The sequence below is a fragment of the Pipistrellus hanaki genome (assembly GCF_964339955.1).
Source record: "Pipistrellus hanaki genome assembly, chromosome: 7".
Classification (NCBI taxonomy): domain Eukaryota; kingdom Metazoa; phylum Chordata; class Mammalia; order Chiroptera; family Vespertilionidae; genus Pipistrellus; species Pipistrellus hanaki.
In genome coordinates, this window is record NC_140509.1 from 41986129 (window position 1) to 42014003 (window position 27875).

A 27875-nucleotide genomic window follows, 5' to 3' on the forward strand; every position below is an offset into this window, starting at 1 on the left:
GTAATAGATATATGTTCACTATTTTGATTGCATAAGAAACTCATAGATATATACATATATAATTGAACACTTCTAATTGGTGCCACTTGTTATATGTCAATTATAACCCAATAAAGTTTTAAAATGTATATGTTTTAAAGTGTTAAGAACAATTAAATTTCTAAAATAATATTTGACATAACCATGAAGTTAGTCTCATTCCTAATAATCTTTGTGCTAAGACAAATGTTGTTAGAACAAAAATAGGTACATTTATCCTTACCTCATTGACACTGGCATCAGACACTATTCCTTGGGAGGACTGTACCCAGAGCAGGATTAGTGCATCACAAAGTTCAAAAAAAGCAGCAAGATTGACCACAATTTCATGGGGCAGGCTCTGATAGCTCTCTGGATCTTAGAGTTGACATAAATAAAATAAAAACATCCCATCAGATTCAAATTAATCTCTGGACCTTTTCAAAATCAGCTGTAATATGAAATGTAATATTTTTTAAAATATATATTTTATTGATTTTTTACAGAGAGGAAGGGAGAGAGATGAAGAGCTAGAAACATCGATGAGAAACATCGACCGGCTGCCTCTTGCACACCCCCCACTGGGGATGTGCCCGCAACCAACGTACATGCCCTTGACCGGAATCGAACCTGGGACCTTTCAGTCCTCAGACCGACGCTCTACCACTGAGCCAAACTGGTTTCGGCTGAAATGTAATATTATCCCCAGTACAAAGTCAATTTTTAAACTCTTCTTTATCTACTATTATTAAACTTTGCAGAACATGCATATATACCTATAAATGTTCACATTGTCTTAATGGAAAAAAAAATTATACAGTAATACATATTTTAAGGAAGTACTCATTTAAGTAAAAGAAAAACTAAGGCCCTAATCGGTTTGGCTCAGTGGATAGAGCATGAGCCTGGGGACTCAAGGGTCCCAGGTTCGATTCCAGTCAAGGGCATGTACCTTGGTTGCTGGCACATCCTTAGTAGGGAGTGTGCAGGAGGCAGCTGATGGATGTTTCTAACTCTCTATCCATCTCACTTCCTCTCTGAAAAAAATCAATAAAAACATATTTTTTTAAAAAAGAAAAACTAAGTTTATATATGTTTGAATGGACAGAGAGCATAGATATAAGATACAAATGTTCTATTAACAGTAACAGCTTTAAAAGCTGATTCTGCAATTTTATGTTTCTACTAGAGGCCCTGTGCATGAATTCATGCACCAGTGGGGTCCCGCAGGCCAGGCTGAAACTGGCTCTCCAACATCCCCTGAGGGGTCCTGGATTGCAAAAGGGAGCAGGCCAGGCTAAGGGATCCCACCTTAAGGGTGCACAATCAGGGCCAGGGAGAGACATGGGAGGTTAGCCCGCTGGGGAGGAACCTAAGGAGGGCTTCAGGTCGTGTCTGGCCTGTCTTGCTCAGTCCTAATGGGCCAGACCTCAGCAGCAAGCTAACCTACAGGTCAAAGCATCTGCCCCCTGGTGGTCAGTGCACGTCATAATGAGTAGTTGAGCAGCCTTAGCATATTATGCTTTGATTGGTTGAATTGATGACTGGACACTTAGCATATTAGGCTTTTATTATATAGGATTTAGTTTGAATTTCCCCAACAAGCATATATCTTTTCAATTAAAAAAATAAATAAAGTAGGGAGGAAGAGAGAACCTATAACCAAATACTTATGAGCATGTACTTGTTGAGCCAACAGACCTAGACTTCAAGTTTTAACTGTTACTTACTGGAGATGTGACCTTTACCATCTCTGTGCCTCCCTTTCCCCTTTCAGAACATGGGGCCTCCAAAGCATACAGTTGTTATAAAAAGTAAAGGAAACCAAGGACATATTAAAAGCAATCTATCACTAGTACTAAGCAAGGGAACATTTTTAAAATCTGGCCAGCAAATCAAAAGGAACCAATAAAATGGCAGCAGCTAATCAATGTCTCTTAAGTTCAACATTTTGAAATCAGATGTGTAACTGAAGAATATGAAAGGCAGTGTTCTTACCTTTATGGAATTCAAAGGACATTCTCAAGACACTATTTCTTAACTTTTTGCTACCAACAGGAGCCAGATTTGCTTCAGTAAAAATTCGTTTTTCCCGATCAAGATATATGATTGTCCTGAAATGAGATTCAATAGCATAACAAATTATTATTGATGAATAATACTTTTCAATCACATCCTCTATCTGCTGAATCCTGAGAATCCTTAAAACATCAATGTCTTTCAAACTGACATTCCTCTCCAGCCTCTACAAACTCTGAACCAGAGAAATAGGTGAGAGTGATCACAACAAAGTTGGTAGGAGGAGAACAGATGGCTGGAAAGGCTATGTTTAGGTACATGGCCAGGCCTCATTCTGTTGCTCTGTTATGATCCCACAAAACTGTACTGGGACCTTAAAAATTGAGCATCATAAAATTAATCTGAGGTGTTAGAAGTCACTTAGGAAAATTGTGGGGGAGTTACTAAAGGAGGAAACCAGGGGTTCTCTGAGGTGCTAGCACTCACCACATGTATGAGTTCACTTTGGGAAAACTCATCAAATCCATACATACTCATTAATGTGCATTATACTTTTCTCTAATCACATTATACCTCCTTTACAAAATTATTTTAAAGAATATATTGCACTAATGGCCTATTAAAAAAAAACTGCTGGTCATTACTTTAAGAGGTGAGGAAAGCCTAGCTTATATGTCAAGTAGGTAAATTTATAGGTGAGTGTGAACATGAGCATGCAGGTGCTATGTTATGTCTCTAGCATTTGAGGAAATGAAATGATGTGATAGATGACTAAGGAAAGGACATGTGAGAGAACAGATAGATGAAAATGGGAGGAGCTACAGGGAATCACACCCAGAAAATAGTACAAACATGACTATCAGATGATAAAGAATTAACCATAAATTATATCCCACCATTAATGCTAAGCTGGTGTTTCTCTTAAAGGATCCTATTTAATTATTAAGAACCTGCAAAAATTATATGCATTTTGACATCACAGTCAGAATTACTTCTCTGAGAACAAAGGAGAGTGGTAATAGAGGCAATCATGTCCATCACCAAGTAGGTATTAGGTTGAGAAGATTAAACAAACATAAGACAGAGACTGAGGAAAGGTGTAATCTGAGAAGCCAAAGTGTACAGTGAGGCAAACAACGCCCAGAACAGGCTTCACCTACTTGTTTGCAATGGACTCTAAAAGGGAAAAGAGCTGCTCAGACTGGTCTGTTTGTGGGTCAAAGTCCATCGAACTTCGAATGATGTCCAAAGCCTGCATATTCCATCGAGGGTCCAAAGGAATCACAAATTCTTCTGGTTAATAAAACAAAACAAAAAAAGAATTTTGGCTTTAAACTCCTTGCCTGGCAAATTTCTGTTGAGAGCTTTCATTGTTTTAAGTTGACCACATTCAGTCCTGATGTGGAAGAGGTGGCACAGAGAAATGCTGGTTTCAGCACATAATACTAGAAAAGTAGGGTTCAACAGCTTTTATGCTATTTCCTTTCAAAATGCAAAATTTCTATCAGTCCTGAAAATTCATTCCACTGGAACATAAACATTCCAACCAATGCATTCACTTGCTCAGATCTTCAGAAAAATAATTCATGGGCTTAATCACCCAATCTTTTGCAATTAACCACACGAAAACTAACTTACATGGCAGAAAATGAATGAATGCCTATCATTATTTGTTTCAATAAGAAAACAAGGTTATTTCACCTAAAAGCCATTTCTTGTTGCTACTGACACCTCACTTGAGCTCATTTGGCTTAAACTTGGCACTTCTCTGTCAAACAGCAGTGATCAGTCTCTAACCCCCGCCTTACCCTAAGAAGTTGTGAGAACCAGAGGGAGGTACTATGCTAACATTAACTTGAAGGTGGCTGCATAAGACAGGCCAGTTCTTCAAATTTTAAAGACTTCTGCCATACAGTAGACGACAAATGCCAACTGAGTAAGGCATATCAAGGAAGAAATCCATATCCCAAAATCCAGAAAGACTAGTCAGTCCAGAGCTACAGTTGAAAAGGAAGATGGAAACAGACTTACTATATTCCAAAGTGGGAAAATGGTGTCTGCTAAAAAGGGAACCTGCTACTCTACTCTAGAACTATATTCTCAAAGACCAAAATTATTTCATAATTGGAAAGCCACCACTTAATTCAGCCATAACCTGACTACTTACAGTAGTTTTCCATCGCTTGACTGCTTCACTATCATTCATCTCATTACCTTTAGTGTATATTGGGGAATTGGTTTAGCACAAAGGCATCATGCATACTTTTTTCTAAAGAAAATGGCTAATGGTATATATTTGATCAACATCAGATGAAGATGGGTGTGAGAAATTAAAAACCTCTATCTGTGAAAATGTTCCCTATTTTCCTTATTAATGCTTACGTTCAATCAACTTAATATTACCCTGTTCCTGTAAACAAGTTTTCTATCTCACCAATTAATTAAGAAATTTTGAATACTTCATTTGATTAGAAAGCTTAGATGGCTATTTCTTTCATCATTATGGTTTTATAACTTTTTATTAACAGCTTTATAACTTTTATCAAGGGTTTATATTTCCTCAAGCAATTGATCCTTATTGCCCCTTCAGGTCAAATAGCTTTCTAGCTTAAAAAACCTTTCTGTTAACAGTACTAATAAGTAATAGAATACTATAAGTAGAAGAGACCCTACATAAGTGAACTTAACTTCCATGATTTTCACACACAGGCAGTGAGTATGGATGATGGGCCCCAAATCAACAAGCCAGTCTGTGGACAAGTTGGAAACACAGCCCAGTCTTCTAACTACCATGTTCTTCCCACTTCACTGTGTATCATCCCTTTTAAGAAACTGAAGGATAAATGGCTGGTTTCAGACAAAGAGGTGGAATTTGCATCTGGATACTCTGAGTGTTCTAAAAATACCATGTTGTAGAGGTAGCTTTGACAGGTCTTTCCCCTGGGAATTCAATGGAAATCAAATCAGGTACAGTACCTGTTATATTTGGTTGTAATATTTTGATGACATTACTGATTCCAGCTGAGAGAGAATTTGAGTAAAATTTCCTAAGAGATGCAGCACTGGCTTCCAAATGAATCTGTATGGACTCTGTGGAGGAAGGAGAAGCAAACTTTAGTATCTAAAGCAGGCTGTCCAACAAAACTTTCTGCACAATGATGAAAATGTTCTACAACAGCCACTAGTCATCTGTTGGCTAGCAACTGAAATGTGGTCAGTGTAACTAAGGGACTGGACTTTAGATTTTATTTCACCTTAGTTTATGGTTACCTTTTATTGTGACCTGTGGCTAATAGCTATCACACAGGAACCATTTTTAGACAGATCACAATTACCACAATAATATACACATTCATTTGCTGATCTATAAATTCTCATGGGGCAGAAAGGCTCATGTAATCTTAAAATTTTTAAAGTAATTTTTAAACAACAAGTTCTACCAACAAATTCCATGTCCTATACTTTACAACCCATGTGATATTGTTACTGTTGTTTTTTCTTCTTCTAGAATGAAAAAAGTACAAAAATATTAAGCATGACAACTTAAGAGCACCTGGAATTAGTAAATCTCTTAAGTACTTCTAGGGGAAATGAATTCACCAAAAGCAACACCTATCCCAGATAAAATGGTTGTGCAGCATTATTTATAAAAGAAAAGCAGGATGTTCAAGAAAATAAAAAGTTACATAACATAGTACTTTTCCTGATGGAGTTGATATAAAGATGGACAGACCTTGAAATGCTAAGCATTACACAGAAAAAAAGTAACTTTTGGGGCACACCTAAGGGCAGATATGATTTTTAGTTTTTTAACAACCACACAAACAGTAATGCTAGGTCACAAATTTCTTGCTATGCGATCTCCCCTATGTAAAGTAGCAGTGTAATTAGAATAACACAGCTGCTGAGGCACTAAAACAGGAGAGGTGTAAATTCACTCATTGTATAAATTAAGCTTTTCTACTCACCAAGCCCCTGTGGTATATTCTTGGCTAAATGGTAAAGCCACTTAACTCTGAGCATCCAATCTTGATTGGTTGCTCTTTCTATGAGCAATTTAACAGCCATGGCCAAAACTTCTGGTTCATCAATCCAAATAGTATCCACTTCAACAGAACTAAATTTCAGGCTCTCGGGATTGGGGGACTGCATAATTTTCTCTAAATCTGGCAAAGTAAGAGGCTGAATCCTGAAATTCATTGGAATATACAAAGTCAGTACTAGAATGAACTTTCATTTTATATTTCAAAGAACCAGAAAAATAACTTTATAGAAAACGGATCAAAGAGGTATTGGGGAAAAGATGAGTTCCCTCTGAAGAGGACAATTAAAACATATCAAATGAATCCTATGTAATAAAGAGGTAATATGCAAATTGACCCTCATGCCCTTGCATGTGGTAAAAGATGGCTGCCACAAGATGGCTGACAGGAGAGGGTAGTTGAGGGCAATCAGGCCAGGAGGGGAGGGTAATTGGGAGAGGGCAGTTATGGGTAATCAGGCCAGCAGGGGAGGGCAGATAGGAGTGACAAGGCTGGCAGGGGAGGGTAGTTGGGTATCAATCAGGCTGGCAGGGGAGTAGTTAGGGGGGTATCAATCAGGCTGGCAGGGGAGTGGTTAGGGGGTGATCAGGCTATTAGACAGAAGCGGTTAGGGCAGGCAGGTGGGCAAGCAGTTGGGAGCCAGCAGTCCAGGATTGTGAGAGGGATCCCAGATTAGAGAAGGTGCAGGCTGGGCTGAGGGACTATTCTTGCGCCCCCCCGCCCCCCGTGCATGAATTTCATGCACCAGGCCTCTAGTTGCAAATAGAGAGCAATATCACAATGAACCTCTGACAGCTGGTAATAAATGGCCACACAATATTCTGGTCTAATATGTTGGGTAACAAACATTACATAAAAAACAACACAGTGAAGATGCCAGAGACACATGGGCTCAAGGCTTTGCTAACCTTGACCAGCTGCTCGTTTTCAGACTCATCCTGTTGAGGCAATATGCTAAGATCTGTCCATCGCTTCGTACGATAGAGAGGTGAGAATCTTCCATAGCAAAGAGAGCTGAGGGCAGAGAATCTGGCCATAGCCCCACAGCAAGAATGGAGTTACCCCAGGTTTCATGTGCTCGCAGAGAAGACATATGTTTCTCCAGTAAAGCTTGCACGAGCTGGTAGGAGATAAAAATGCATGGTGTATAGGCACCAACATAAATGTTCTATCAAAAATGTACATTATAAGCTAACTGCTACATTTTCTGATGATAAATTTCAAGCATGTAATATTCACATTTAACCTACTTTCCAAAAAAGTACCTGGATACCAGATTTCTACTAGAGTATTCCAATGGTCATTAAATTTATCATCAACAAAGAAGAATTTCCTTGCACTAAATAATATGGAGTGCTATAATTTAGAAAGCAGAGTGAAACACTTCATGGTACCTTCTGGTTTGCTGGTGAGTGCTGGGAGTGGACATATGCTTCCCAGCATGCTTCAGAAAAAGCTCTGTCTAAACTCAGCCCTCGCTGCAGGTACTGCACAATGAGTAAGGCTGTCTGAATCAGAGTTGAAATAGATGATGTTGGAGAACCTACAGAGAAAAAATATCGTCATCTATGACCAATAGATTCTATGAAATCTCCAATGAAAATGGAGAAATTCCCCCTTCATATCAAACTTCGTTTCACTCAAACTACCCAGATACTTATTTTAGAAAGACTTCTAAGTGGACTTTAGAGTCTCACTAGACAACATGGACTTGAGGCAACATTCTATAAGTGTGCAAAGCTGGTCATATATAACCTTCCTATTAAGTGGACACACAATGAAGGGGACAAAATGACCATGGCCTCATAAAGGACTATGTGCTCTGAAACCCAACAGACCTACTTTCAAATTCCAGCTGTCATTACTATTTGGCTTTGATGAGTTATTCAACTTCTCTTAGCCTTATCTGTAAAATAGAAAGATATGCCTTGCAGAACTAATGTGAATACTAAAAAAGCAACGGACATTGAACCTAACACTTATAGTTATTCAATAAATAGGTTTCCATTTATTATTATTACTACTGTTACTGCTTTTTCTCATACACTTGGAAGAAGTAACATATGTCTATTTAAATAATTCAAATGATGATTCTGAAGAAATGAGGGACAAACTTTACAATCTCAGTGCCTGAAGCAGTATTCGTCAACATGTGGGCCTCTAATTGCGTGCATCAGAATTCCTGGGAAACTTCTTTGAACTAATTCCTGTGCTTCCCCCAGACCTGCTGTTAGAGGGAAGGAGATTCCTGGAACATTTACATTTTTGTGGTAATGTCTATGCACACTAAAGAACTCCTGACCCAGCAACAGAGTATCACGTGAATTTCCACAGGAATAAAATCCTGCAGAGGCACAGAAGTCAAGCACCTTACCTACAAAAGCACTTTGGGTCTCTCTGTGTAGAGCCAAGAGGGTGTCACACACACTGTCCCCCACCAACCCAAGGCTGTGCAGCAGGACTTTCAGGTCCAGGTCATCTGGGATACTCCCATCTCCTTCCCCTGAAATGTAGATTTCAAGCCCACGATTCCTCATAGCACGGGATATTTCTCCATGAACAGGATCCATTGAGAGAAAAAGTCTAGTAACACAGCAATTCAAAGGGGAAAAAATTTAAATCCCAGTGCAACCAATAGTGCAGCTCAGCAAAAATGGGTACGGGCAAATCTTATTTGGCTCATCTTCAGGGAGCTTATCAAGGGAGAAACCACTAATGAAAAGTCTGCTATTGTCACATGTATTCTATGTTCTAGTTCTAAAATGCATCAAAATACAGCAAATCCATTCTCTAAACCTTATTTTCCTTACGAACTAAAAATTTGACCTTTAGTGATATCTGAGAACTTTAAGATTCTTAACTTTCAGACATTCCCCAAATCAGGCAGTAGTAATTTATCATTCTAACTTTCCTACAGAACACAGAAAAAGTAGCACTATGTTTTCCTGAAACAATTAGCATCACATGTTCAATGTCCAGTTAACACCTCCATCTAGCAATCTGACATGTTCAACACTAAACAGTGATTCCCTGCTGACCCTCCCACACCAATCCTGCTCCTTTGCCATTCTTCCCTTTCTCAGTGAACACCACCTCCATTTACCCCATTACTCAAGCCAAAAACTTAGATAGCATCCTTACTTTCTCAACCCACAAGTCCATTGACATGTCCTATTCATCTGACCACCTCATATAAATATCATTACCTCTTCCCTCAATTACTGCAAAAGACTTGTAACTGATCTCCCTGCTTCTACCCTTCACCACCAACCACTGCAGGACTTGTGTCTCTCATTTACCACTGTATCCCCAGAGCCTGGCAAAGACCTCAATAAATACTTTGTTAACTGAATCAATGAGTAGGTGAACATATTTAAAAAAGGGTTGTCAACATAATATCTAAAAAGGGCCTATTGAATGTCAGCCTCTGCTATCAAGGCTGTCAGATTCTTAGGTAGAAACTTAAGAGGCACACATACCTGAAATTGGGATGTGGTGTTATGGTGGGAGTGGATCCATCTATCATTCCTCTCTCACTAACAGTGAGGACACCTCCAGGTTCAAGCAAAGCATTCAAACGATCCAGCACGGACGGGCTGCACAGAAAGAGGTAAAATGAGGGACAGACTGACATGCTGCCTTGACTCTGCTTTCCTTGCACAAGCCTCCCACTGCTCCTGACCCATGTCTTCTCTCAACACAAATCACTCCCCTACACAGAACTGTGATCTCTTTCCCATCAATTTCCACTTTCACTCTCAAGGCACACAGTCCAGAGATCCATACACAATAAAATCACAAAATAGTTGCTGATTCCCTGAACTGTAACTTTTTTCTCTTTTCCCCTCCCCTCTGCCACACTTCCCAACGTTATCACTTAGAGGTAACTCAGAAATCTGCACTAAAAAATGACCATTATCTGGTCTTTCTGGTATTAAATAAAAAGGACTCAAAAAAACGACTGGAAATGTAATCCAATTCTGTTAGCCTTCAGTTCAGCTCACTAAAATCTTGCAGCTGTCTATTACCAACTAGTAAGTTCACCACAGGGAGAAATATACAGAATGTGGCGGAGGATGCATTTTTTACTTCAGAAACAGCATATTAAAAACACCAAAACTTCTACCTCAGTATCTACTCTGACAAGCATATTCCAAATTTCAGTCAGGCTCACTCATGATTGGGCAGAAGGTTCTTACTTGCAAAAGTTAACGTTATCCATCAAAAGCCAATCTCCAGACTTCAGGGCCCGAACCAACATGCTGTCGACCCACTCAAAAGTGCCATGGCTGCCACCACTGGATGACTGCACCAGCTTTGCCCCAAAGCTTCGGAACTCTTCTACAAGTCTGGCAAACTCTGAAATGTCACAGCCACATCACTTAATTTCAAACAAGGACAATAAAAACTAAGTTTATTAAAAGAAAGTAAAAAACTCTTTCCCTGATTTTTTTAAAGTTTCATGGTAGAGTCAAAAGGATAAAAATTGTGGTTTTGGCCGGGACCGGTTTGGCTCAATGGATAGAGCGTAGGCTTGGGGACTGAAAGGTCCCAGGTTCGATTCAGGTCAAGGGCATGTACCTTGGTTGCGGGCACATCCCCAGTAGGGGGTGTGCAAGAGGCAGCTGATCGATGACTCTCTCTCACCGATGTTTCTGACTCTCTCTCTCTTCCCTTCCTCTCTGTACAAAATCAATAAAATAAAATAAAATAAAAAAAATATATATATAAAAAAATTGTGGTTTTGTTTAAAGAGAATAGATAAGAAAAAAGGTTTGGGGGCAGAAAATACTTAATAGCATTCTGAATTAATAGATAACGGTGAGTTGAGGGTGATAATCTTTATGTGCTATAATTTCTCAAATGGCAGAAGGAAAAAAAATTATTGCACTTATTACAAACAAGTGTTATTAGTTGGCACAATGAAATGTCGTTAAACTGGGCTTCCTTTATAATGACCATATGATTATAGTAACAACTGGTATTTATTTGCCTAGTGCTTTATATAGCCCATCCCTAGAAATCTTTTTATTGCTCTTTTTTTTTTTTAAAGACATTATTATATGACCCTTTTTCATAAAACAATATATATTAAATTCCTGCTTCTAACCATAGAAAATAATAAGATTTAGACCTAACCTCCACTGTCAACAATCAGAAAACTAGGCAAAATATATGAAACAACTGATTTCAGACACTGGACGACAGACAGCATAGGGCCAAGATACCTCAGGAATGCTCCACCACAAAATTAGAGAAGTTAAATTTCCATGTTGAGGAAATGTCTTCCCACTTTCTATACACAACTGCTAAACATATCCTAACTACCAATTTAGAGTATTATTCTTCAGTTTAAAATGCCAAATCCTGAGAAACTATTACATCTTTTCAAAAGGCCAATAAACAATAAGACTAGCTTATAGTTTTGTCATTATATACACAAAATAAACCATCAACTCAGAAGCCAACTTTTTCCTTGATTGCCACGTTTAGGATCACCAATTGTGGATCCTGCACATTAGCTTCAGTTTACTTTCTAAGACAAACAGTTTCAAAATTTGGGTGCTAATAATCACTAAAAAAATTAAGAGCATCACATTTACAAAATATTACCTGTACATGCACACTAAATGGATAATGGCAAATGTCTGATACACACATCCAAACACACACACCTGCCTTGGAGTATGAGTTGATCTTATTGTTGAGTCTCTGCATAAGCAATAATACTGCTTCCAGCTTGTTGACTATCTCCATCGTGACACCTTTACCATTTTCTCCAAGACACTTGGGCTTATATGTCAGAAGGAAATGACTCCAGGCCCGCAGGACTACTTCTGCATCATCAGCACTGACAAGGAGGCTGTCTCTTAACAGTGCTCTCACAGTGCTCTCCGCCTTCTCTAGCAGCTGCCTCCAAGGCCGTATAAGGTCAACCTGAAATATCCAAAGAATGTGAATTCATGATAGCCATTTGCCAGAGCCAACGACTGCTGCTGCTTATAGTCACCACCAACCCAGAAGAAGACTACCAATCAGACCACTTACCTGCTCAAATCCGCCCAGAAGCTCTGTCGTATCCATTGCACTGTTCATAGCCATGATCTTTAACGTGTGACCAGTAAGTTGTGCCAGAAGCTGGACCAGACTGGTCTTGCCCACAGAGGCTGGACCCACAAGGATGACCATCCAGCTCATCTGCACACACTTCATAATCGACTCCAGAGACTGTAACGACTGGTGCAACAGCAACAGGGGATGGCGGGATGGGGGAGTAACATAGTTACCACGGCAAAGGACTGAGTAGCCCAGCTGAAAAAGACATGCCAGTGAGAGTTAGCAAGTGAGCCTGGTAGTGAGACCAGAAGAAATCAGAAAGTTGTAAAAGAATAGAAGATTTTGCTGGTCGTCTCACCTGAACATTATAGGGAGTGATGTGAAATAGTCTGGTTCCCATGTATGGGTTTGAATCAGTACTAAACACATCCTTAAATATAGCAATGACCTAAAGGAAAAAGATGGTACAATCAAAACACAAGTCACTATCAAATTCTGAGTCACACCTTCTAGAATAAATACTTCTAGAAAACATGCACAGCAATTTGAGTCACAATATTGTGAGAAAACTGCTCACAATATCATTATCCTTTAGGATTTTCTCTTATTACATCTATTTAATTCATCAGAATAAAAGCAAATTGAACCTCAAGAAAAGAACAGTCATATAATCTCAAACTATTTGAGAATCCATTGTGAATGTGCCATAAATTCAAATAAAGCAGGAATACAATGGCAAACCGCTAAAAAAGATAGACGAGGACAATTTGAGTATTATTTTTTAAAATGCCTATTTCTTGAGTACCTACTATGTACCAAACATTATAGTGGGTGTTTTAATAGAGATTACTTCTGATAATTTGGCCTTACAAAATAGATATTCTTTTTATTATATAGATACTAGAGGCCTGGTGCATGAATTTGTGCACCAGTGGGGTCCCACAGCCTGGCCTGTTCCCTCTCACAATCTGGGACCCTTTGGGAGGATGTAATAGTATGTGAAGCGGCAGGCAGCGGCAGGGGAAGAGCCCAAGCCCAGGCCAGTCCCATTGCACTTGCCACTGCCGCCCGGTAGCTACCACTCCATACTGCTGCCGCAAAGGTGGGAGAGGCTTGCATCACCACAGCTGAGCTTGCCAGCCATGAACCCAGAGTCTGGCACCCATAGATCAGCTGTGGGAGAGCACTGACTACCAAGGGGCAGCTCCTATGTTGAGCTTCTGCTCCCTGGTGGTCAGTGCACATCATAGCAACCAGCCATCAGGTCATTTAAGCTTTTATACATGTAGATGGATAACAGGATTCACAAGTTATATTATTTGCTCATGGTTAATAACTGATTTTAAATCTAAGGCAGTCTGACTCCAAAAGCACTGTATTATCTTTCTAAATATTTATGTAACCTGACAACCAAAGTTATTTCTCTCATCATTTACATCTAGTTATCACTTCCTTAGCAGGAACACTGTTAGAAAACTTTCCATGAACCTTACTTCTTTTTTGGGTCACTTTTAAAAATCTGAAAGGAGTTGGGGTAGGGGTGGGGAAAGGAGGTGAGGTGATGGGGGAGTAATAAAAAACACCAATTTAGACCTTAGCAGCAGGAAAATTCCAGCCACATGAAATATTTACACCAAGTTGCTTGTTTCTAACAAAGTGTCAAACACTTATACATATCATTGCTCACTGAGCTGAAGTCAGAAAATAAAAATAATGCTATTATATGTCAGTCATGGGAATAAAATGTACATAATCACGAGAGTATGGTGGCTACAGTTAGTAATACTATATTGCATATTTGAAAGTTGCTAAGAGAGTAGATCTTAAAAATTCTCATCTGAAGAAAAAAAATGATTTGTACTATGTGATAGATATTAACTAGACTTATTGTGATTATTTTGCAATGTATACAAATATCAAATTGTGTTGTACACCTGAAACTAATTATGTTGCATGTCAATTATACCTCAACATACATATATACATATATACACATGTAGATTTCAGAAATGTTAAGAGAAAAAAAGGAAAAATCACAATCAATGCTAAACATTGACAGGAGAAAGTACTCTTGTAACCTATTCCTGGGTCCAAGCAATTTCTGGCTTTATAATCCACTCTAAAACATATCATCTCCTCTCCCTGATAACCCACAGGAGTAAAAATTATAAATACTTTCACAGTCTACGTTTATTTCCTTTATAAAGCCAGATTTAATTTATCTGAACCCTTCCAGCTTTTATAGCCTTTCTCCTATTGTTTCTTACCATTTAATTTCCTTTTTCAGAAAAACCTATTTGGTCAATTGTAATAACTCATTTAGAGGAGTGGTGGAAGCCTTCCACAGCCTACAGTAATGCACCACCTGACCAGTCTCAATTACCCTACAACTGGCATGGGTCTAGCCACAATTTACACACTGTACCTAGTGAGAGAATAAAAAAATTAAAATACTAGCTGATGGTATATGAACTATATATCAATAAAGCTGTAAAAAGAACACTAGCAGCCGAAACTGGTTTGGCTCAATGGATAGAGCGTCAGATTGGGGACTGAAGGGTCCTGGGTTTGACTCTGGTCAGGGGCATGTACCTTGGCTGCGGGCATATCCCCAATAGGGGGTGTGCAAGAGGTAGCTGATCGATGACTCTCTCTCAGTGATGTTTCTAACTCTCTATCTCTCTCCCTTCCTCTCTGTACAAAATCAATTTTATATATATATATATATATATATATATATATATATATATATATATATATATATATATAAAAGAACACTAGCAGAACATTCTGTCCGGCTTATAATGATAGAAAGCCACTTACACATAATAAATGAGTTGTTACCATCTAACTGGATGCCGAATGCCACATACAAAGGGATATGGACACTGAGCAGAATGAAAGGTGTGAAAACTACATGCACTAGGGATAGCCACAGCGTCAGATTTCAAGAAGGAAGTTACTACTTCTAATGCACAGATATGTGTTAATTAGCTTTAAGCAGCTGTGATGTGGCAGAAGAATAGCAAACTGGAAAGGTCTGAGCTGAGAGATGGCTCGTCCACTTGCTACTTATGAGACTCCATGATTGAGTCTTGGGTTCTCATCTTGAAATCTAACACTTATTTAAAAACAAAAAAACCTTGCCGAAACCGGTTTGGCTCAATGGATAGAGCGTCAGCCTGCGGACTGAAAGGTCCGCAGGCTGACCTTTGTAAAAAATCTTCCTCTCTGTAAAAAAATCAATAAAATATATATTAAAAAAAAAAAAAAAAAAAAAAAAAAAGGAAGCCCCGCCCTACTGGGTGTCTCTTTGTGTTGCTTCTTCCTTTGTGCCTGGAAAGAGGATAGAAACCTATTCGTTAGCACTGGAGGTAATACTGTTGTAGGAAAGTTTACATCATGAGGATTCAGCTGGGTGAGCACAATGTGTACTCCAAGGCAAACTACTCTATAGTGTGAGACCCTGAGGTAGGTAAATGTATAGGCTCTTCCCTTCATTTCCCAATTTCCAAGCAGCTTTACTGAATTTAATATTTGTGAGTATGCCCCTTCTTTCCCTTATGAAGAAATCAACTTCCAGATGGTAAGGAACACAAAGCAAAAATGTGATACTCACCTTTTCTTTGTCTTCCCTGGTTCTCATTCTTTCACCATAGACCAAAAACACATGCTGACCAGGATCATAACAGCCAGGGGACTGGTCAACCAGCATCAACTGACACCAGCGGAAAAGGTCCCGGAGGTTGAATTCCCATGGTCCTCCTTTTTGCCCCCATTTCTTCTCAACAGTCACTTCATGATCAATCTAAAAAGAAAACACCTTTATTAAAAAGCATGTCCTATTGCTAAGCACTGCATTAAATACTATTATCATAGTATAAATGCATAAACAGAAATTAATAGTCTTGATTTAGATGTCTCCTTTTTCAATCTAAACTTCTAAATACAAGGAATACCCTATAAGCATTAACACTGATACATAGAGCAAAACTGAATTACTGTAATCCTCAAATTAGTAGCTTCCCTTCCACTATAAACTTGTAATTTATATTAGACTGGTAATTTGATATTGTCCCAGAAAATAATAGTTCAATTACAGCCAGGAAAATAATTAATACAAGTAGGTATTTACCTGATTGTTGAAAGCAACCATTTAATACAAGTAGGTATTTACCTGATTGTTGAAAGCAACCATTTTCTTAACAATATTTCTGTCAATGGCTGGAAACAGAGTACTAGCAATGAACTCCATGTCAATTACTGTAAGGGGATCCACAAAGACCTATAAAATCCAAAAATAACATGGAGAGTTGCTATAGTTTCTCTTTACACAGCCATCAGCTGTACACAAACACACACACACACACACACACACACACACACACACACACTTTTTTCTGTTCTAGAATCCTTTTTCATTTTTAAGATACCAGAATCATATAAAACTTTTGAAATATAAAGCAACTGTGTTTTTTTTTCTTGTTAGCTCTATTCAATTAAATTAAAGAAAAAAAGATATATGCAATTCATTTTTAAGTATGTTTTTTAAAATTTCCTACCAAAATTCTGAATGGTAGGCATATGAACATATAAATCTGTTCAACATTTCAATATCTGAAATTTGTCATAATAAACTATTCTCAGAAGATACTTAGGAAGTTCTTAATTATCAGGGAAGAGGGGCATTACAGAAAGCTAACATCTATAGCCATTTCCAAACCACTAGATTAACCAAACTTTAAAAAACAGATGTTAAAATAATTGAGCATATGCTCTCCTATCTCACTCTCTACTATCTCTACCAATGTGAATAAAGGCAGTAAGAAAATACACCAAATATGAATTACGGTATAGTTGACTTTGGTATGGAGAATACTGGATTTTCAATTCTTCCTGGTAGTTTTCTGTTCTAACTTTTCTTTAATTAAAATGAATTGTTTTCATTATAAAATTATTTTAATGTCTTAATAGATCATGTAGACACTTGAAAAGGTTTATGCTGGTCTTAATCCTGAGAATAGTAATAGAATCCTACAGAAAATGGTGACCTTACTCTCCTCCAACTGAAAATAAACCCGGTCCTCTGGGACATAAAACAAGGAATTCACACAAGGAGAGAAATGATAATGAAAAGCAGTTGCATTGATATTCATCATATATAGTCATGGAATTGAAAAACTAATCTTTAAACCAATTCTCCCTCATTCTCAGAGAGGGCATCCTACTAGCTATATATCAGCAAGCAATCTTATCACTCCCAACACTCCACCTGTGGTCTCTGTCATAACAGGATATCTCACCTGAGTGAATCTGTTAAGGAAAGACCTGGGCAAGCCTTTTCTCCCGCCTCCTTGTCTAAAGGGATTTTGACAACCAAAAATCTTCGTCTTTTCATGCTGTACTTGAAAGCTCATTCCTAACTCAGGAATATAGATTTCTCCTCGGTGGTCAAAACAAGCATTGAGTCCTTCCAATACAGACTGAGAAGCCAGGTTGAGCTATTTGGAGAAGAAAATAAACACATGTGTTAAAATGCAATGTAACTATAACGAAAAGCAAAGGAATAACATGTACAAAAGATAGTGTTATCTTCAGTAGGAGGAAGCTAAAACAATGTTGGAAACATCTCATATCTTAAATTGAGAGATGGATTAATGTATATTCATTCTGCAGTCTTTCATATACATGTTAGATTTGATGTATAAAAATTACCAATATTTAAGTAAACTAAATAAATATTAAGGCTGAACTTTTTAAAAAACAGTTAAGTCTTCTCTAAAATTAAACTATCTATTGTGTGTGCTTATATTGACCTACTTCATAAATCATAGCTTACAAGAAAAACTTGTCAATACATAGATATATCTATTTTGTACTCTGGGATTTTAAAAGATGAGGCAAGATAGCTCTCTAGATATTAAGTAAATATCTTTCCCAGCTCAAATATTGAATAATCTCCAAATGGGACTAAAAATCAAGTTATAAATTACATAAAATGGCTCTACATAGCTTTCACCAACAGTTATATGAAAAGAATGGATACTAGGTTTTTGTGCCACAAATGAACAGAGCTTAATGGAGATCTTCAGAGGCTGAGTTCAGAGCTCAGCGATGGGAATGGGTGGTTTTAGGTACCATGGAAAATTTCAATTGGGAAAATGTGAATCAATAAAATTCAAACGGGCAAACACAAACTACATTACAATTTCAAATGTCACATTTACACAAGCACAAACTGCTCTGTATATTTCCAACTGGTGAGGTTCTAGAAGATGTGATGTGTGACCGGAAGTCCAGTGCCTTGTGGTCCCTACATGCATTTTCATCCAATTGGAGTATGGTCAGAAGTTTTAAGCTTTAAAACTAGGCATTCTTTTTTCCAGGATAATGAATATTCTATCACACATGCTTCTCAAAATTATGGTGGGGAAAAAAAGGAACTTTCTCCTTAGTATCTCTAGTAAGTAGGAAGCAGCTCTGCAGAAAAGGAATGCTCAGAACACCCTTTGACCAAAGGGGTCCGAACTCAGGGAACCAGCTGGGACCTATGTCAGGTTTCATCTGTAGCAATTTCATCACTCTAATAATTTAAGCTCCACACCCACTTCTTAGCCTTTTCCTAAATTAGCATGAACATGGCACATCCAAAACTGACTTGACTCCTTTAGACACAACCTTCAATTTTTTATTTTTGTATATCACTTTTCCTTTCTCAAGTTGGCTGCCAGTGACTGAGATTCAGCAGTTAGCACAGGTCTCATAACATACTCTGTTCTTCTGGTCATTAGTTTATCCAATATACACATATAACACTGATTATCTTCTCACCATTTTTGCACATGTGTTAAGATAACTTTCCAGCCGAAACTGGTTTGGCTCAGTGGATAGAGCGTCGGCCTGCGGACTGAAAGGTCCCAGGTTCGATTCTAGTCAAGGGCATGTACCTTAGTTGCGGGCACATCCCCAGTAGGGGATGTGCAAGAGGCAGCTGATCGATGATTCTCTCTCATGGATGTTTCTAGCTCTCTGTCCCTCTCTCTTCCTCTCTGTAAAAAATCAATAAAATGTATTTAAAAAAAAAAAAAAAGATAACTTTCCACAGGCTCTATTGCACTGATGAAACATGAGGTGGTTGACACTGTTTGTAAAATACCCATAAAACACAAACAGCAAGCCTGCCATAGACTACAAGAATACACTAGTAAAGAGATAGTTATTCGCTGGAGATTACCTTACAAAGGCAGGATAGCTTGTAGATTATAAATAGAGAGGGACTTCTATTTGTGCTTTCTGACAAGTGGTAATTTTTATTCTTAAAAGAAATCATGGCAGATTCTTTTCATTAGAGATTTTGTCTTTACTAGGCAACAGCATGATTACCCAAAGAAATATCCTAGAGCTATGAAAAGTCTGACTGCTCTTCACACATGCCATCCCATCCTTGGCATGGTGTACAATCCCCTCACCTCATCCAACACAACCCAGCGGCCGGCCTTCAGAGCTGCCAGCAAGGGGCCATCACGCCAGGCAAACTCTCCTCCCTTGCCACCTTCAACAGGTAGATCTGCTCCAAACAGGTCTGTTATGTCCTTTTGGAAGGGAAGAAATGAGAAAAAGCCAAAATTACATAAAAGTTAGATCCCAAGACTTAAAATCTAAAATAATACTTGTGCTTTGTGCCATTTTTCTTCTTACTTCCAAGTCAGAATCAATAATTTGCAGCATTCTTGACCAGGATCCCAGACATGCCCCAAGAACCTTCTCATCACAATGCTCCACATATCCATCAATTGAACCTGGAGCTCCACATCAGTAGTTCTAAACTGTGGCTATACGTGGAAACTAATTTGCGAGCTTTAAAAAACACACACACAAAAAATAGAATAAATCCCTACCAGGTTTGGCTCGGTGGATTGAGCCTCTTTCTGTGGGCTAAAGGGTCCCAGGTTTGATTCTTGGGCACAGGCCCAGGTTGTGGGCTCAATCCCCAGTAGGGGGTGTGCAGGAGGCAGCCTATCAATGGTCTCTCATTGATGTTTGTATATCTCTCTCCCTTCCTCTCTAAAATCAATAATAATATTTGAAAAAATAAATAAAAATAAAAACTAACAACAATGCCCAGGCCCTGCTCTCAGACCCCATTCCAAGAGATTCTCATTTGTCATCTCTGTTCCACATTTTCATAAGGTCGTTTAAAGGTCATTTTATTTCTACTAATTTTTATTTTAGAAAGGACAAAAATAAAAAGAGGCTATCTATAAATATAAAAGTCTAAGGGACTGGCCGACTGGCCGACAGCTATGATGCACAATGACCGCCAGGGGGCAGATGCTCAATGCACAGGCATGGAAACACAGAATAGACTGATGAATCTCAGAAGAAGGGGGGTCAGGGGGAGGGCGGGAAGAGATTAACCAAAGGTCTTATATGCATACTAGAGGCTGGTGCAAAGATTTGTGCACCGGTGGGGTCCCTTAGCCTAGTCTGTGTGGATAGGGCCAAAACCGGCTCTCCAACATTCCCTGAGAGGTCCCGGATTGTAAGAGGGGGTAGGCCAGGCCAAGGGACCCCACTGGTGCATGAATCCGTGCACTGGGCCTCTAGAGTATTACAATAAATACTGAAGTAATTCTCAAGAGAGAATAAAGCATCCAGGGAGAATATTATTACATATGTCAGCTATTAATGAATTCAAAAGAATTATTTTGGAAGGTCACGTTGCTGTGGTCTTTCATAGCTATGAAGTATATGGGATACTGAAAAGGTCATCACTCTCACTGATTAGATTATAAACATATACAAACATTATTCCCTATACTTATCCTCTCATCAGCTGTAGGACTACTGAGCTTACCGTCTGCTCTGACAAGTTGATTCGAACAAGGGTATTGCCCGAAGCCTTTGCTAGTGCTCCCACCAAACTTGTCTTGCCCACACCAGGGGAGCCCTCAAGGAGAATGGGTTTGTTCAGTTTTGTAGCTCTTAAGAGCCTCTGGGCATTCATAGCTGTCGTTCCTGCACTGAGTGCATAGTCCGAAATGTTATTCCTTTGTAGGACAGGTCCTTAAGAAGAGAGGAGAGGAAAAAAAAAAAAAAAATCCACATATTTAAGCTGGACATCAACAAATCATATACACATGCCAACCCAAGATTGAGAATCCACCCAGTGGACTGTAAGTGAGATACCATCTGTGGTGAAAATGCTTAGCCCCATTTCAACATTTCCCCACTTTGGGGCCCATAAAATGCTTTAGCAGAATAGCCAGAAGCATACTTTCTTTATTTGTGTCTACTGTACAAATCTCTCCATCTCTTCTACCTATACATATACCTCCTACATAGGAAAGCTAGACATATCACAATATATATCTAGAAATACTGCAGGTATTTGTACAATTTAACTTACAATTAGATATTTTTCTTAAAGTCAAGTGTAAACTAGGCATATAACATAAATGGTCCCATATTAAATAGTTTCATTCAAGGTTTTTAGGCTACCAAGACAATTCAGAATGCATTACCTGAATTTTCCATTTAATCAATCATTTGTCCATCCATTCACTCAATCAGCACACATTTCCTGAATGCCTATGACTGACTGCGAGGCTGCATATCAGATGCCAGGGACAAATGAGTGATACAAACCTGACCTCAAGGATTCACAAAAATATTTTTTTGAAAGGTGATGAGGCTATTGTTAGTATACGTAAGCTCTTGTTTTGAGCACCAAATAATAAACAAATGCAATTTTGCAAGACAATTTATTCATAATTAAAACTATATATTCCCCTACTTTTACATACCAACTCACATGTTTTTAACTACTCACAATTAAGATTATGCCAAGTCAAATTCTACCAGCTAATTTAATTCAGATAACTAGTTAAAAATCATTATTAGTATGATACAATAAAACGAAAAGTCATAGTAAAAGTCAAGTACCTATGACATATAAAAGAATCTTCATTTATTTATAATCCTCCTTACCTCTTGGTATAAAAAATGGATGAATTCCCCAACGATTATCTATCCCAGTGAATTCCTTGGCCTTGAGTCTATCATAAATCTTTAATTCATTTTTCTGACATTCTGTAAGTCGGACTATCTTGGAAAGTTTCTTGATTAGGAATTTCAGACATTCCTTGCGAGCCAAGAGGGCCGTACCAAACCCAGAGGAAGTGACTCCTAAAAGATAGAAGATTAGTCCATCAAACAACAGCACAACACCAAGCTTTACATCCATTCACCAGGAGCTCTAGGGAAGTTTCCTGGGGAAATGAAGCCCTAGCTGAATTACAGCAGAAATAAAACTGCTAACCTCTCCCCACAATTTCATCAATTCAGCAGCAACTTATTCAATAAAGGGCTCCCGGCACCCATGATAGATCAGCATGGAGATAAGAGTACTGGTCATTTTGGTTTATATTTCTAATCTTCATGGCTGAGAAGCAGAACCTAAATACTGAATTTAATTAAATTACAGTAAACTTAAACTAATAAAGGATAAAGGATTCAGGCCCATTAGCTATAAATAACCATTCATGTTAAGAATTATCCAGCCCTGACAGGTTTGGCTCAGTGGATAGAGCGTCAGCCTGCAGACTCAAGGGTCGCAGGTTAGATTCCAATCATGGTCATGTATTTTGCTTGCAGGCACATCTCCAGTAGGGGGTGTGCAGGAGGCAGCTGATCATTGTTTCTCTCCTATTGATGTTTCTAACTCTCTCCCTCTCCATCCTTCTCTGTAAAAAACTAATAAAATATATTTTTTAAAAAAATAATTATCCAGTCCTTTAGGAGCAAGGACATTTCTAACAGGCTTCTTTCTACTCAGAATCATCACTTCATGTTTACTAAGTCCTTTGCCTATAAGTAATGAGAAGTGTTGGGCATACCTTTTATACTAATCATATCTCAAAAAGAGTATAAAGAAAAGGAAAGCCATTTTGTGCCTTGACAAAAAAAGCCATTTTGTTAGAGTAAGTGATTCTATAAAGTATCTGGCTAAGAGGTCTGGATTTGCTCTATTTCATCCTCTGCTTTACCCTAAACCCTTGTTCCCACCAGCTAACAGACAACATACCTGAACCTATTCCATCTATGTACACCAGGCATGCAGCATGGACAAAAGCTGTCACAGTGGAGATGGTCTCTGGCCTTTTCAAAGCAGCTTCCTCCCCCATTGTGTTCATGAAGTTAACCCAGGACAGGATATCTCTGATACTGACCACACACCTTCGGCCAAATTCCTGGTGGGTCAGCCAGTCAATGAAATCCAGCATCACCTCAGCTATGTCAGCCCCTAAAACACAAGAAAGCAAGTGTTTATCGCTTAGGAACACCCAAAACAGGGGGCTTGTAATCTGGGGCCTACAGGTGGCCTAAAGCTACTCTATGATCCGTGAGATTATCTGCAAATCTCTGTGAATTCACATTAATGTTTCTTCTGGGGCAGGGGGAGGGGGGGATGATTTCATAGTCTTATTGCATTCCAAAGGGATCATAAATACACTCTATACATACAAAAATTTTTAGGCCAGAATACATAAGTATTATGGCCTAAAAATTTACACTCTGAAAACTCTAAGAAATATTCATTTGGTTCATATTCAGACATAATTTTTGAAGTTAAGACACAAAGATTTTAGGAAAATATACAAATTTTACTATATAATATTATAAAATGATTCACTAGAATGGGAAATGCCACATTTTTAGTGCCATTTAGTTCAGGCTTTTTGTTTTCTTACATCTATGCAACAATCAGAATTCAGTAAATTACAGAATTCATATATTTTACTTCATTATTTATTTAAATGGCTATTCTACTTATAATTTCATGCTATAAAATATTTCAAAATGAACTTCTTAAGTAGTTATATATAAATGAAAGGCCAATTAAATTTAGTAGAACACTCTATATAAGTTATGAAGTAAATAGTAAACATCTTTCTAAAAAGTATAAATGCCAAAGAATATTTTCTAAAAAAAAAAAATGAGGAGCAGGACTCCACACTGTTATAATATAAACAAACCTTCAGCAACATTTTTCAAGACTACACTAAGAATTGGGTTAGAAGAAAACTAATTGGTCAGGAAAAAAAAAAAAATACTAATTAGAAAAAAACCCACGAATTTTTTAAAGGAACTTAAAAATTCTAGGAACAATGATATAAGAAATTAAGTGCTGTTTGAACTAGATATTAAATGAGTACTTGGATCCACATTTCAGAGTGAAATAAATCTGAGGTACATCAAGGACTTAATAAAAAATGGGTAACTTTATTCATTGTTAGTAAAGAATTAAATCATGACTATTAAACAGAAAGTGATGAAGTAAATGGGTTCATGTATTTTTTTACAATAAATATTCAGAGGTAACAATATAGAAACCTACGTGATGAATATAATAAAAAATATTATCCAAAAATACATAACGAATACTAACATATAAGATGATTAATATTTCTTTTAAAATATGCCATACATATTTTAAATGCTCCATGTCACTAATAATGAAAGAAAATTAAATTTTGGAATATCCATTAAGTTAACAAGGACAAAATAATAGATTTTATTGTATTTTAAAAAATAAAAACTTCATGTTGAAAGTATACTATGCCAAGCAGGCTAAGCTGCTGACAAGCATTGGGAATGAGAGCGTCATTCTGGAGAAGCTGGACATAACCAATGGGATCTCTGAAGAACTTTATTTCTACTTTTAGAAATAACAACTCAAGGATACATGTATATACTTATATATACATGTATATAGACAGATGCTAATTATACTTACTATGGTGATCATGTCACAATACATACAAATATCAAATTATTATGTTGTACCCCTGAAACTAATATGTTTCAATAATATGTATGTCAATCATAACCTAATAAAATTTTTTTATTGTATTTATCAAATCAATCTAAAATTAAAAAAAGAACCCCATGTTCTTCCTCCCTGGCTGCTTGGAGATTGACCACCATCAGGAACAACACAGGTACTATCTGGATCAGGAAGTTCCTGACCAACAGACTATTTCAGTGGAAACAGTCATTGATGTCCTTCACCTTTGGAAACCAATAGTAGGTAACACAGAAATTCAGGAAAAATTGGCCAAAATTGTATGAGACTAAACCAGATGTCATCTTTGTGTCTGAATTCAGAACATATTTTGATGATGGCAAACCCATACTGGCTTTGGCATGATATGTGATTCCTTGGATTACGCAAAGAAAAATGAACCCAAACATAGACTTGCAAGACCATGGCCTTGTATAAGAAGAAAATCTCAAAAAGCAAAGAAAGGAGCACAGAAGAGAATAAAGAAAGTCAGGGGAACACAAGGCCAGTGTTGGTGCTGGCAAAAGAAGTAAAGGTTCTTCAGTGACATTATCTGTGGTGATTGTGTAGATTTTTCATTAGAGGATTAATAAACTAAGAACTCTAAAAAGAAAAAAAGAAAAGAAAAAGAAAAAAAAGGGAACCACATAAATGTTTTGACTCTTACTGGATATCTTAAAAATTGGTAAATCTAGTATTACACATGTGGGAGTTTTTTTTAATACTATTTTATTTTCCTTATCTTTTAAATTGTTCATAAAAATATTTTTTAATAAAGTGAAATAGTAAATTAGCTGGTGACAACTAAAGAAATGCAGTTTAAATTCCATTAACATTTTCTACTCTTAGCCAGTATATCCCAGTGGTTAGAGCATCAGACCACACACCAGAGGGGCATGTACCTTGGTTGCAGGTTTGATCCCGGATCCAGTTGGGGCATGCACATGAGGCAACCAATCCATGTGTCTCTCTCACATGGAAATTTCTCTCTCTCTCTCCTTCTCTCTCTCCCTCTCTCTCTCTGTCTCTCTCATTCTCCCCCTTCCCTTCCACTTTATCTAAATATCTATGAAAAAAAATAATCCTTGGGTGAGGATTAATAACAACAACAAAAATAAAATTCTATGAACATTTTCTAAAGGTGAAAATGACTGAAATTTAAGTAAAATTTTTCTCATCTTTAGGTAACAGGTGAAGCACTAAGGAAGCTAGAATTTAACAACCCTGGTGAAGGAGGCAATGGGAAGAAGGGACACTCTAGATGGTAATAGGTTAGTATCATTTCGTTAGGCCTATTTTGTTCCTATTTCTCTAACCCCCCTTCTCCTAATACACCATATACACACTGCTAATGTTCTCTACCGCACCTCTTACTTTCAACACACAGCCCCTCCATCCCATTACCACCATCACCTAAAAACTCTCTCTCACCTTTATGATCTGTTCTGCCCAGAGACAATCCTGAACGAAGATTACTGCTGATAATCTGTTTTAAATCTTCACGGTTTGTGCTCTGAGGGCACCATATTTCTGTAAACCGGTTTCTTAAGGCAGGAGACAGCTGTAAAGAACACAAACTGCATTGTGAATATAATACCTACGAGAAAAGCTAGAAAAAAATCCTTTAAAAAAATATTAGCTGTTGAAGAAAACCAAGATGGGGGCATAGGTAAACACCTAAATTGCTGCCTTGTACAACAATTTCAAAACTATAACTAAAAAGACAAAATGAACATCATCCAGAACCCAAGAAAGCTGGTTAAGTGGAAATTCTACAACTAAAAGGAAAGAGGAAAGCACACGGAGAATCAGAGGAGCTGGAAAAGCCTGAGGTACGGGAACACACGTGCTGGCGGCTGAGTGCCTGGCTGGCTTTCTCTAGTGGGAAGGAGACAAATCTCCTGACTGCGCTGAACCCCAGTTCCAGGTGAGACCCTGGGGACCCAGGCTTATACGGGGAGAATCTGGACTGTCAGGCAGAAACTCAGGAGAGCCGCAAAAGGCAGACATCTGGAGGCCTGCGAGCCAGTGCCAGCACAGAAGTTCTCCCATCATAGACACAGCTGATTCTCACAGCCAATTGGAGGTCAATTCCTCCTAGTGATACCAACAACATCAAGACTTAACTACAAGGCTGTACACACAGTCTATAAAGGGTGCACCAAGAGTGTCCACCTCAGGTAACCTTTTATTTCTAACATTCTGAAGTGACCCACAGAACACTTTAGAGCAACAGTCACCAACCGGTGGACCACAGACCATTGCTGGTACATGAGGTCCAAAAGGTTGGCAACCGCTGCTTTGTCCTGGCTCCTTCCATGTCATCTCTTTAATCTCCACCACACTTTTTAACACATCACTTTCTTGATAGACATGGTACAGAGCTTCAAAGTCATGTAGAGTATAAGTGGTACAAGATATACATGTTCCACCTGCAAAACCAAAAGACTTTCGTGGCTGGCATTTCTATTTTGGGACTTGAAAATCACTCCTAAAGCACACTCATGTTTAAGGAAGGAGACTGTAGAAGCAGAGTTGGAGATTAAATTTCAGTCTCAGCTTTTCTCATCCACAAAAGTAGAATAACTTTCTCAGAGTTTTTGCGATAATTTATTACAGTAATATATGTAAAGAACTGTGCAAATGACTGAAACAATTAAAATTCAGGCACATACGTAAAGTGAGATGTAAAATAAATAAAATGTTTATCTGTAGGAATTATTTTTCAACCTTATAATAACTCCACAATATCTTTCTTGATTTTCACCTTTTACCCAGTTCAGACCCAACATAAAAATTCAAAAATGTATTTTTAAATACTGCATTTAAGGGTGCTAACAAGATACGGTAAAAAAAAAAAAAAAAAAAAAAAAAAAAAAAAAAAAGTATAC

General features: G+C 37.9%; 1 protein-coding gene across 3 annotated transcripts in view; it reads right to left on the reverse strand.

Annotated features, from left to right (window-relative positions):
• MDN1 (midasin AAA ATPase 1) overlaps positions 1-27875 on the reverse strand; it is a 141982-nt gene that overhangs the window by 60156 nt on the left and 53951 nt on the right. For 2 of the 3 annotated variants that reach the window (XM_084890421.1, XM_084890420.1), the window contains exons 33-53: positions 26416-26545; positions 23224-23442; positions 22128-22325; positions 20995-21203; positions 19607-19729; positions 17441-17638; positions 16315-16422; positions 15757-15945; positions 12496-12585; positions 12129-12392; positions 11756-12017; positions 10280-10439; positions 9560-9676; positions 8455-8663; positions 7475-7623; positions 6989-7200; positions 6006-6226; positions 5014-5127; positions 3198-3330; positions 2017-2132; positions 263-396 (exon numbers count right to left, since the gene is read on the reverse strand). In XM_084890421.1, coding sequence (XP_084746547.1) covers positions 263-396; positions 2017-2132; positions 3198-3330; positions 5014-5127; positions 6006-6226; positions 6989-7200; positions 7475-7623; positions 8455-8663; positions 9560-9676; positions 10280-10439; positions 11756-12017; positions 12129-12392; positions 12496-12585; positions 15757-15945; positions 16315-16422; positions 17441-17638; positions 19607-19729; positions 20995-21203; positions 22128-22325; positions 23224-23442; positions 26416-26545 — 3555 coding nt within the window. The remainder of the gene's footprint in view (positions 1-262; positions 397-2016; positions 2133-3197; positions 3331-5013; positions 5128-6005; positions 6227-6988; positions 7201-7474; positions 7624-8454; positions 8664-9559; positions 9677-10279; positions 10440-11755; positions 12018-12128; positions 12393-12495; positions 12586-15756; positions 15946-16314; positions 16423-17440; positions 17639-19606; positions 19730-20994; positions 21204-22127; positions 22326-23223; positions 23443-26415; positions 26546-27875) is intronic. The other variant, XM_084890422.1, reaches the window with a different exon arrangement.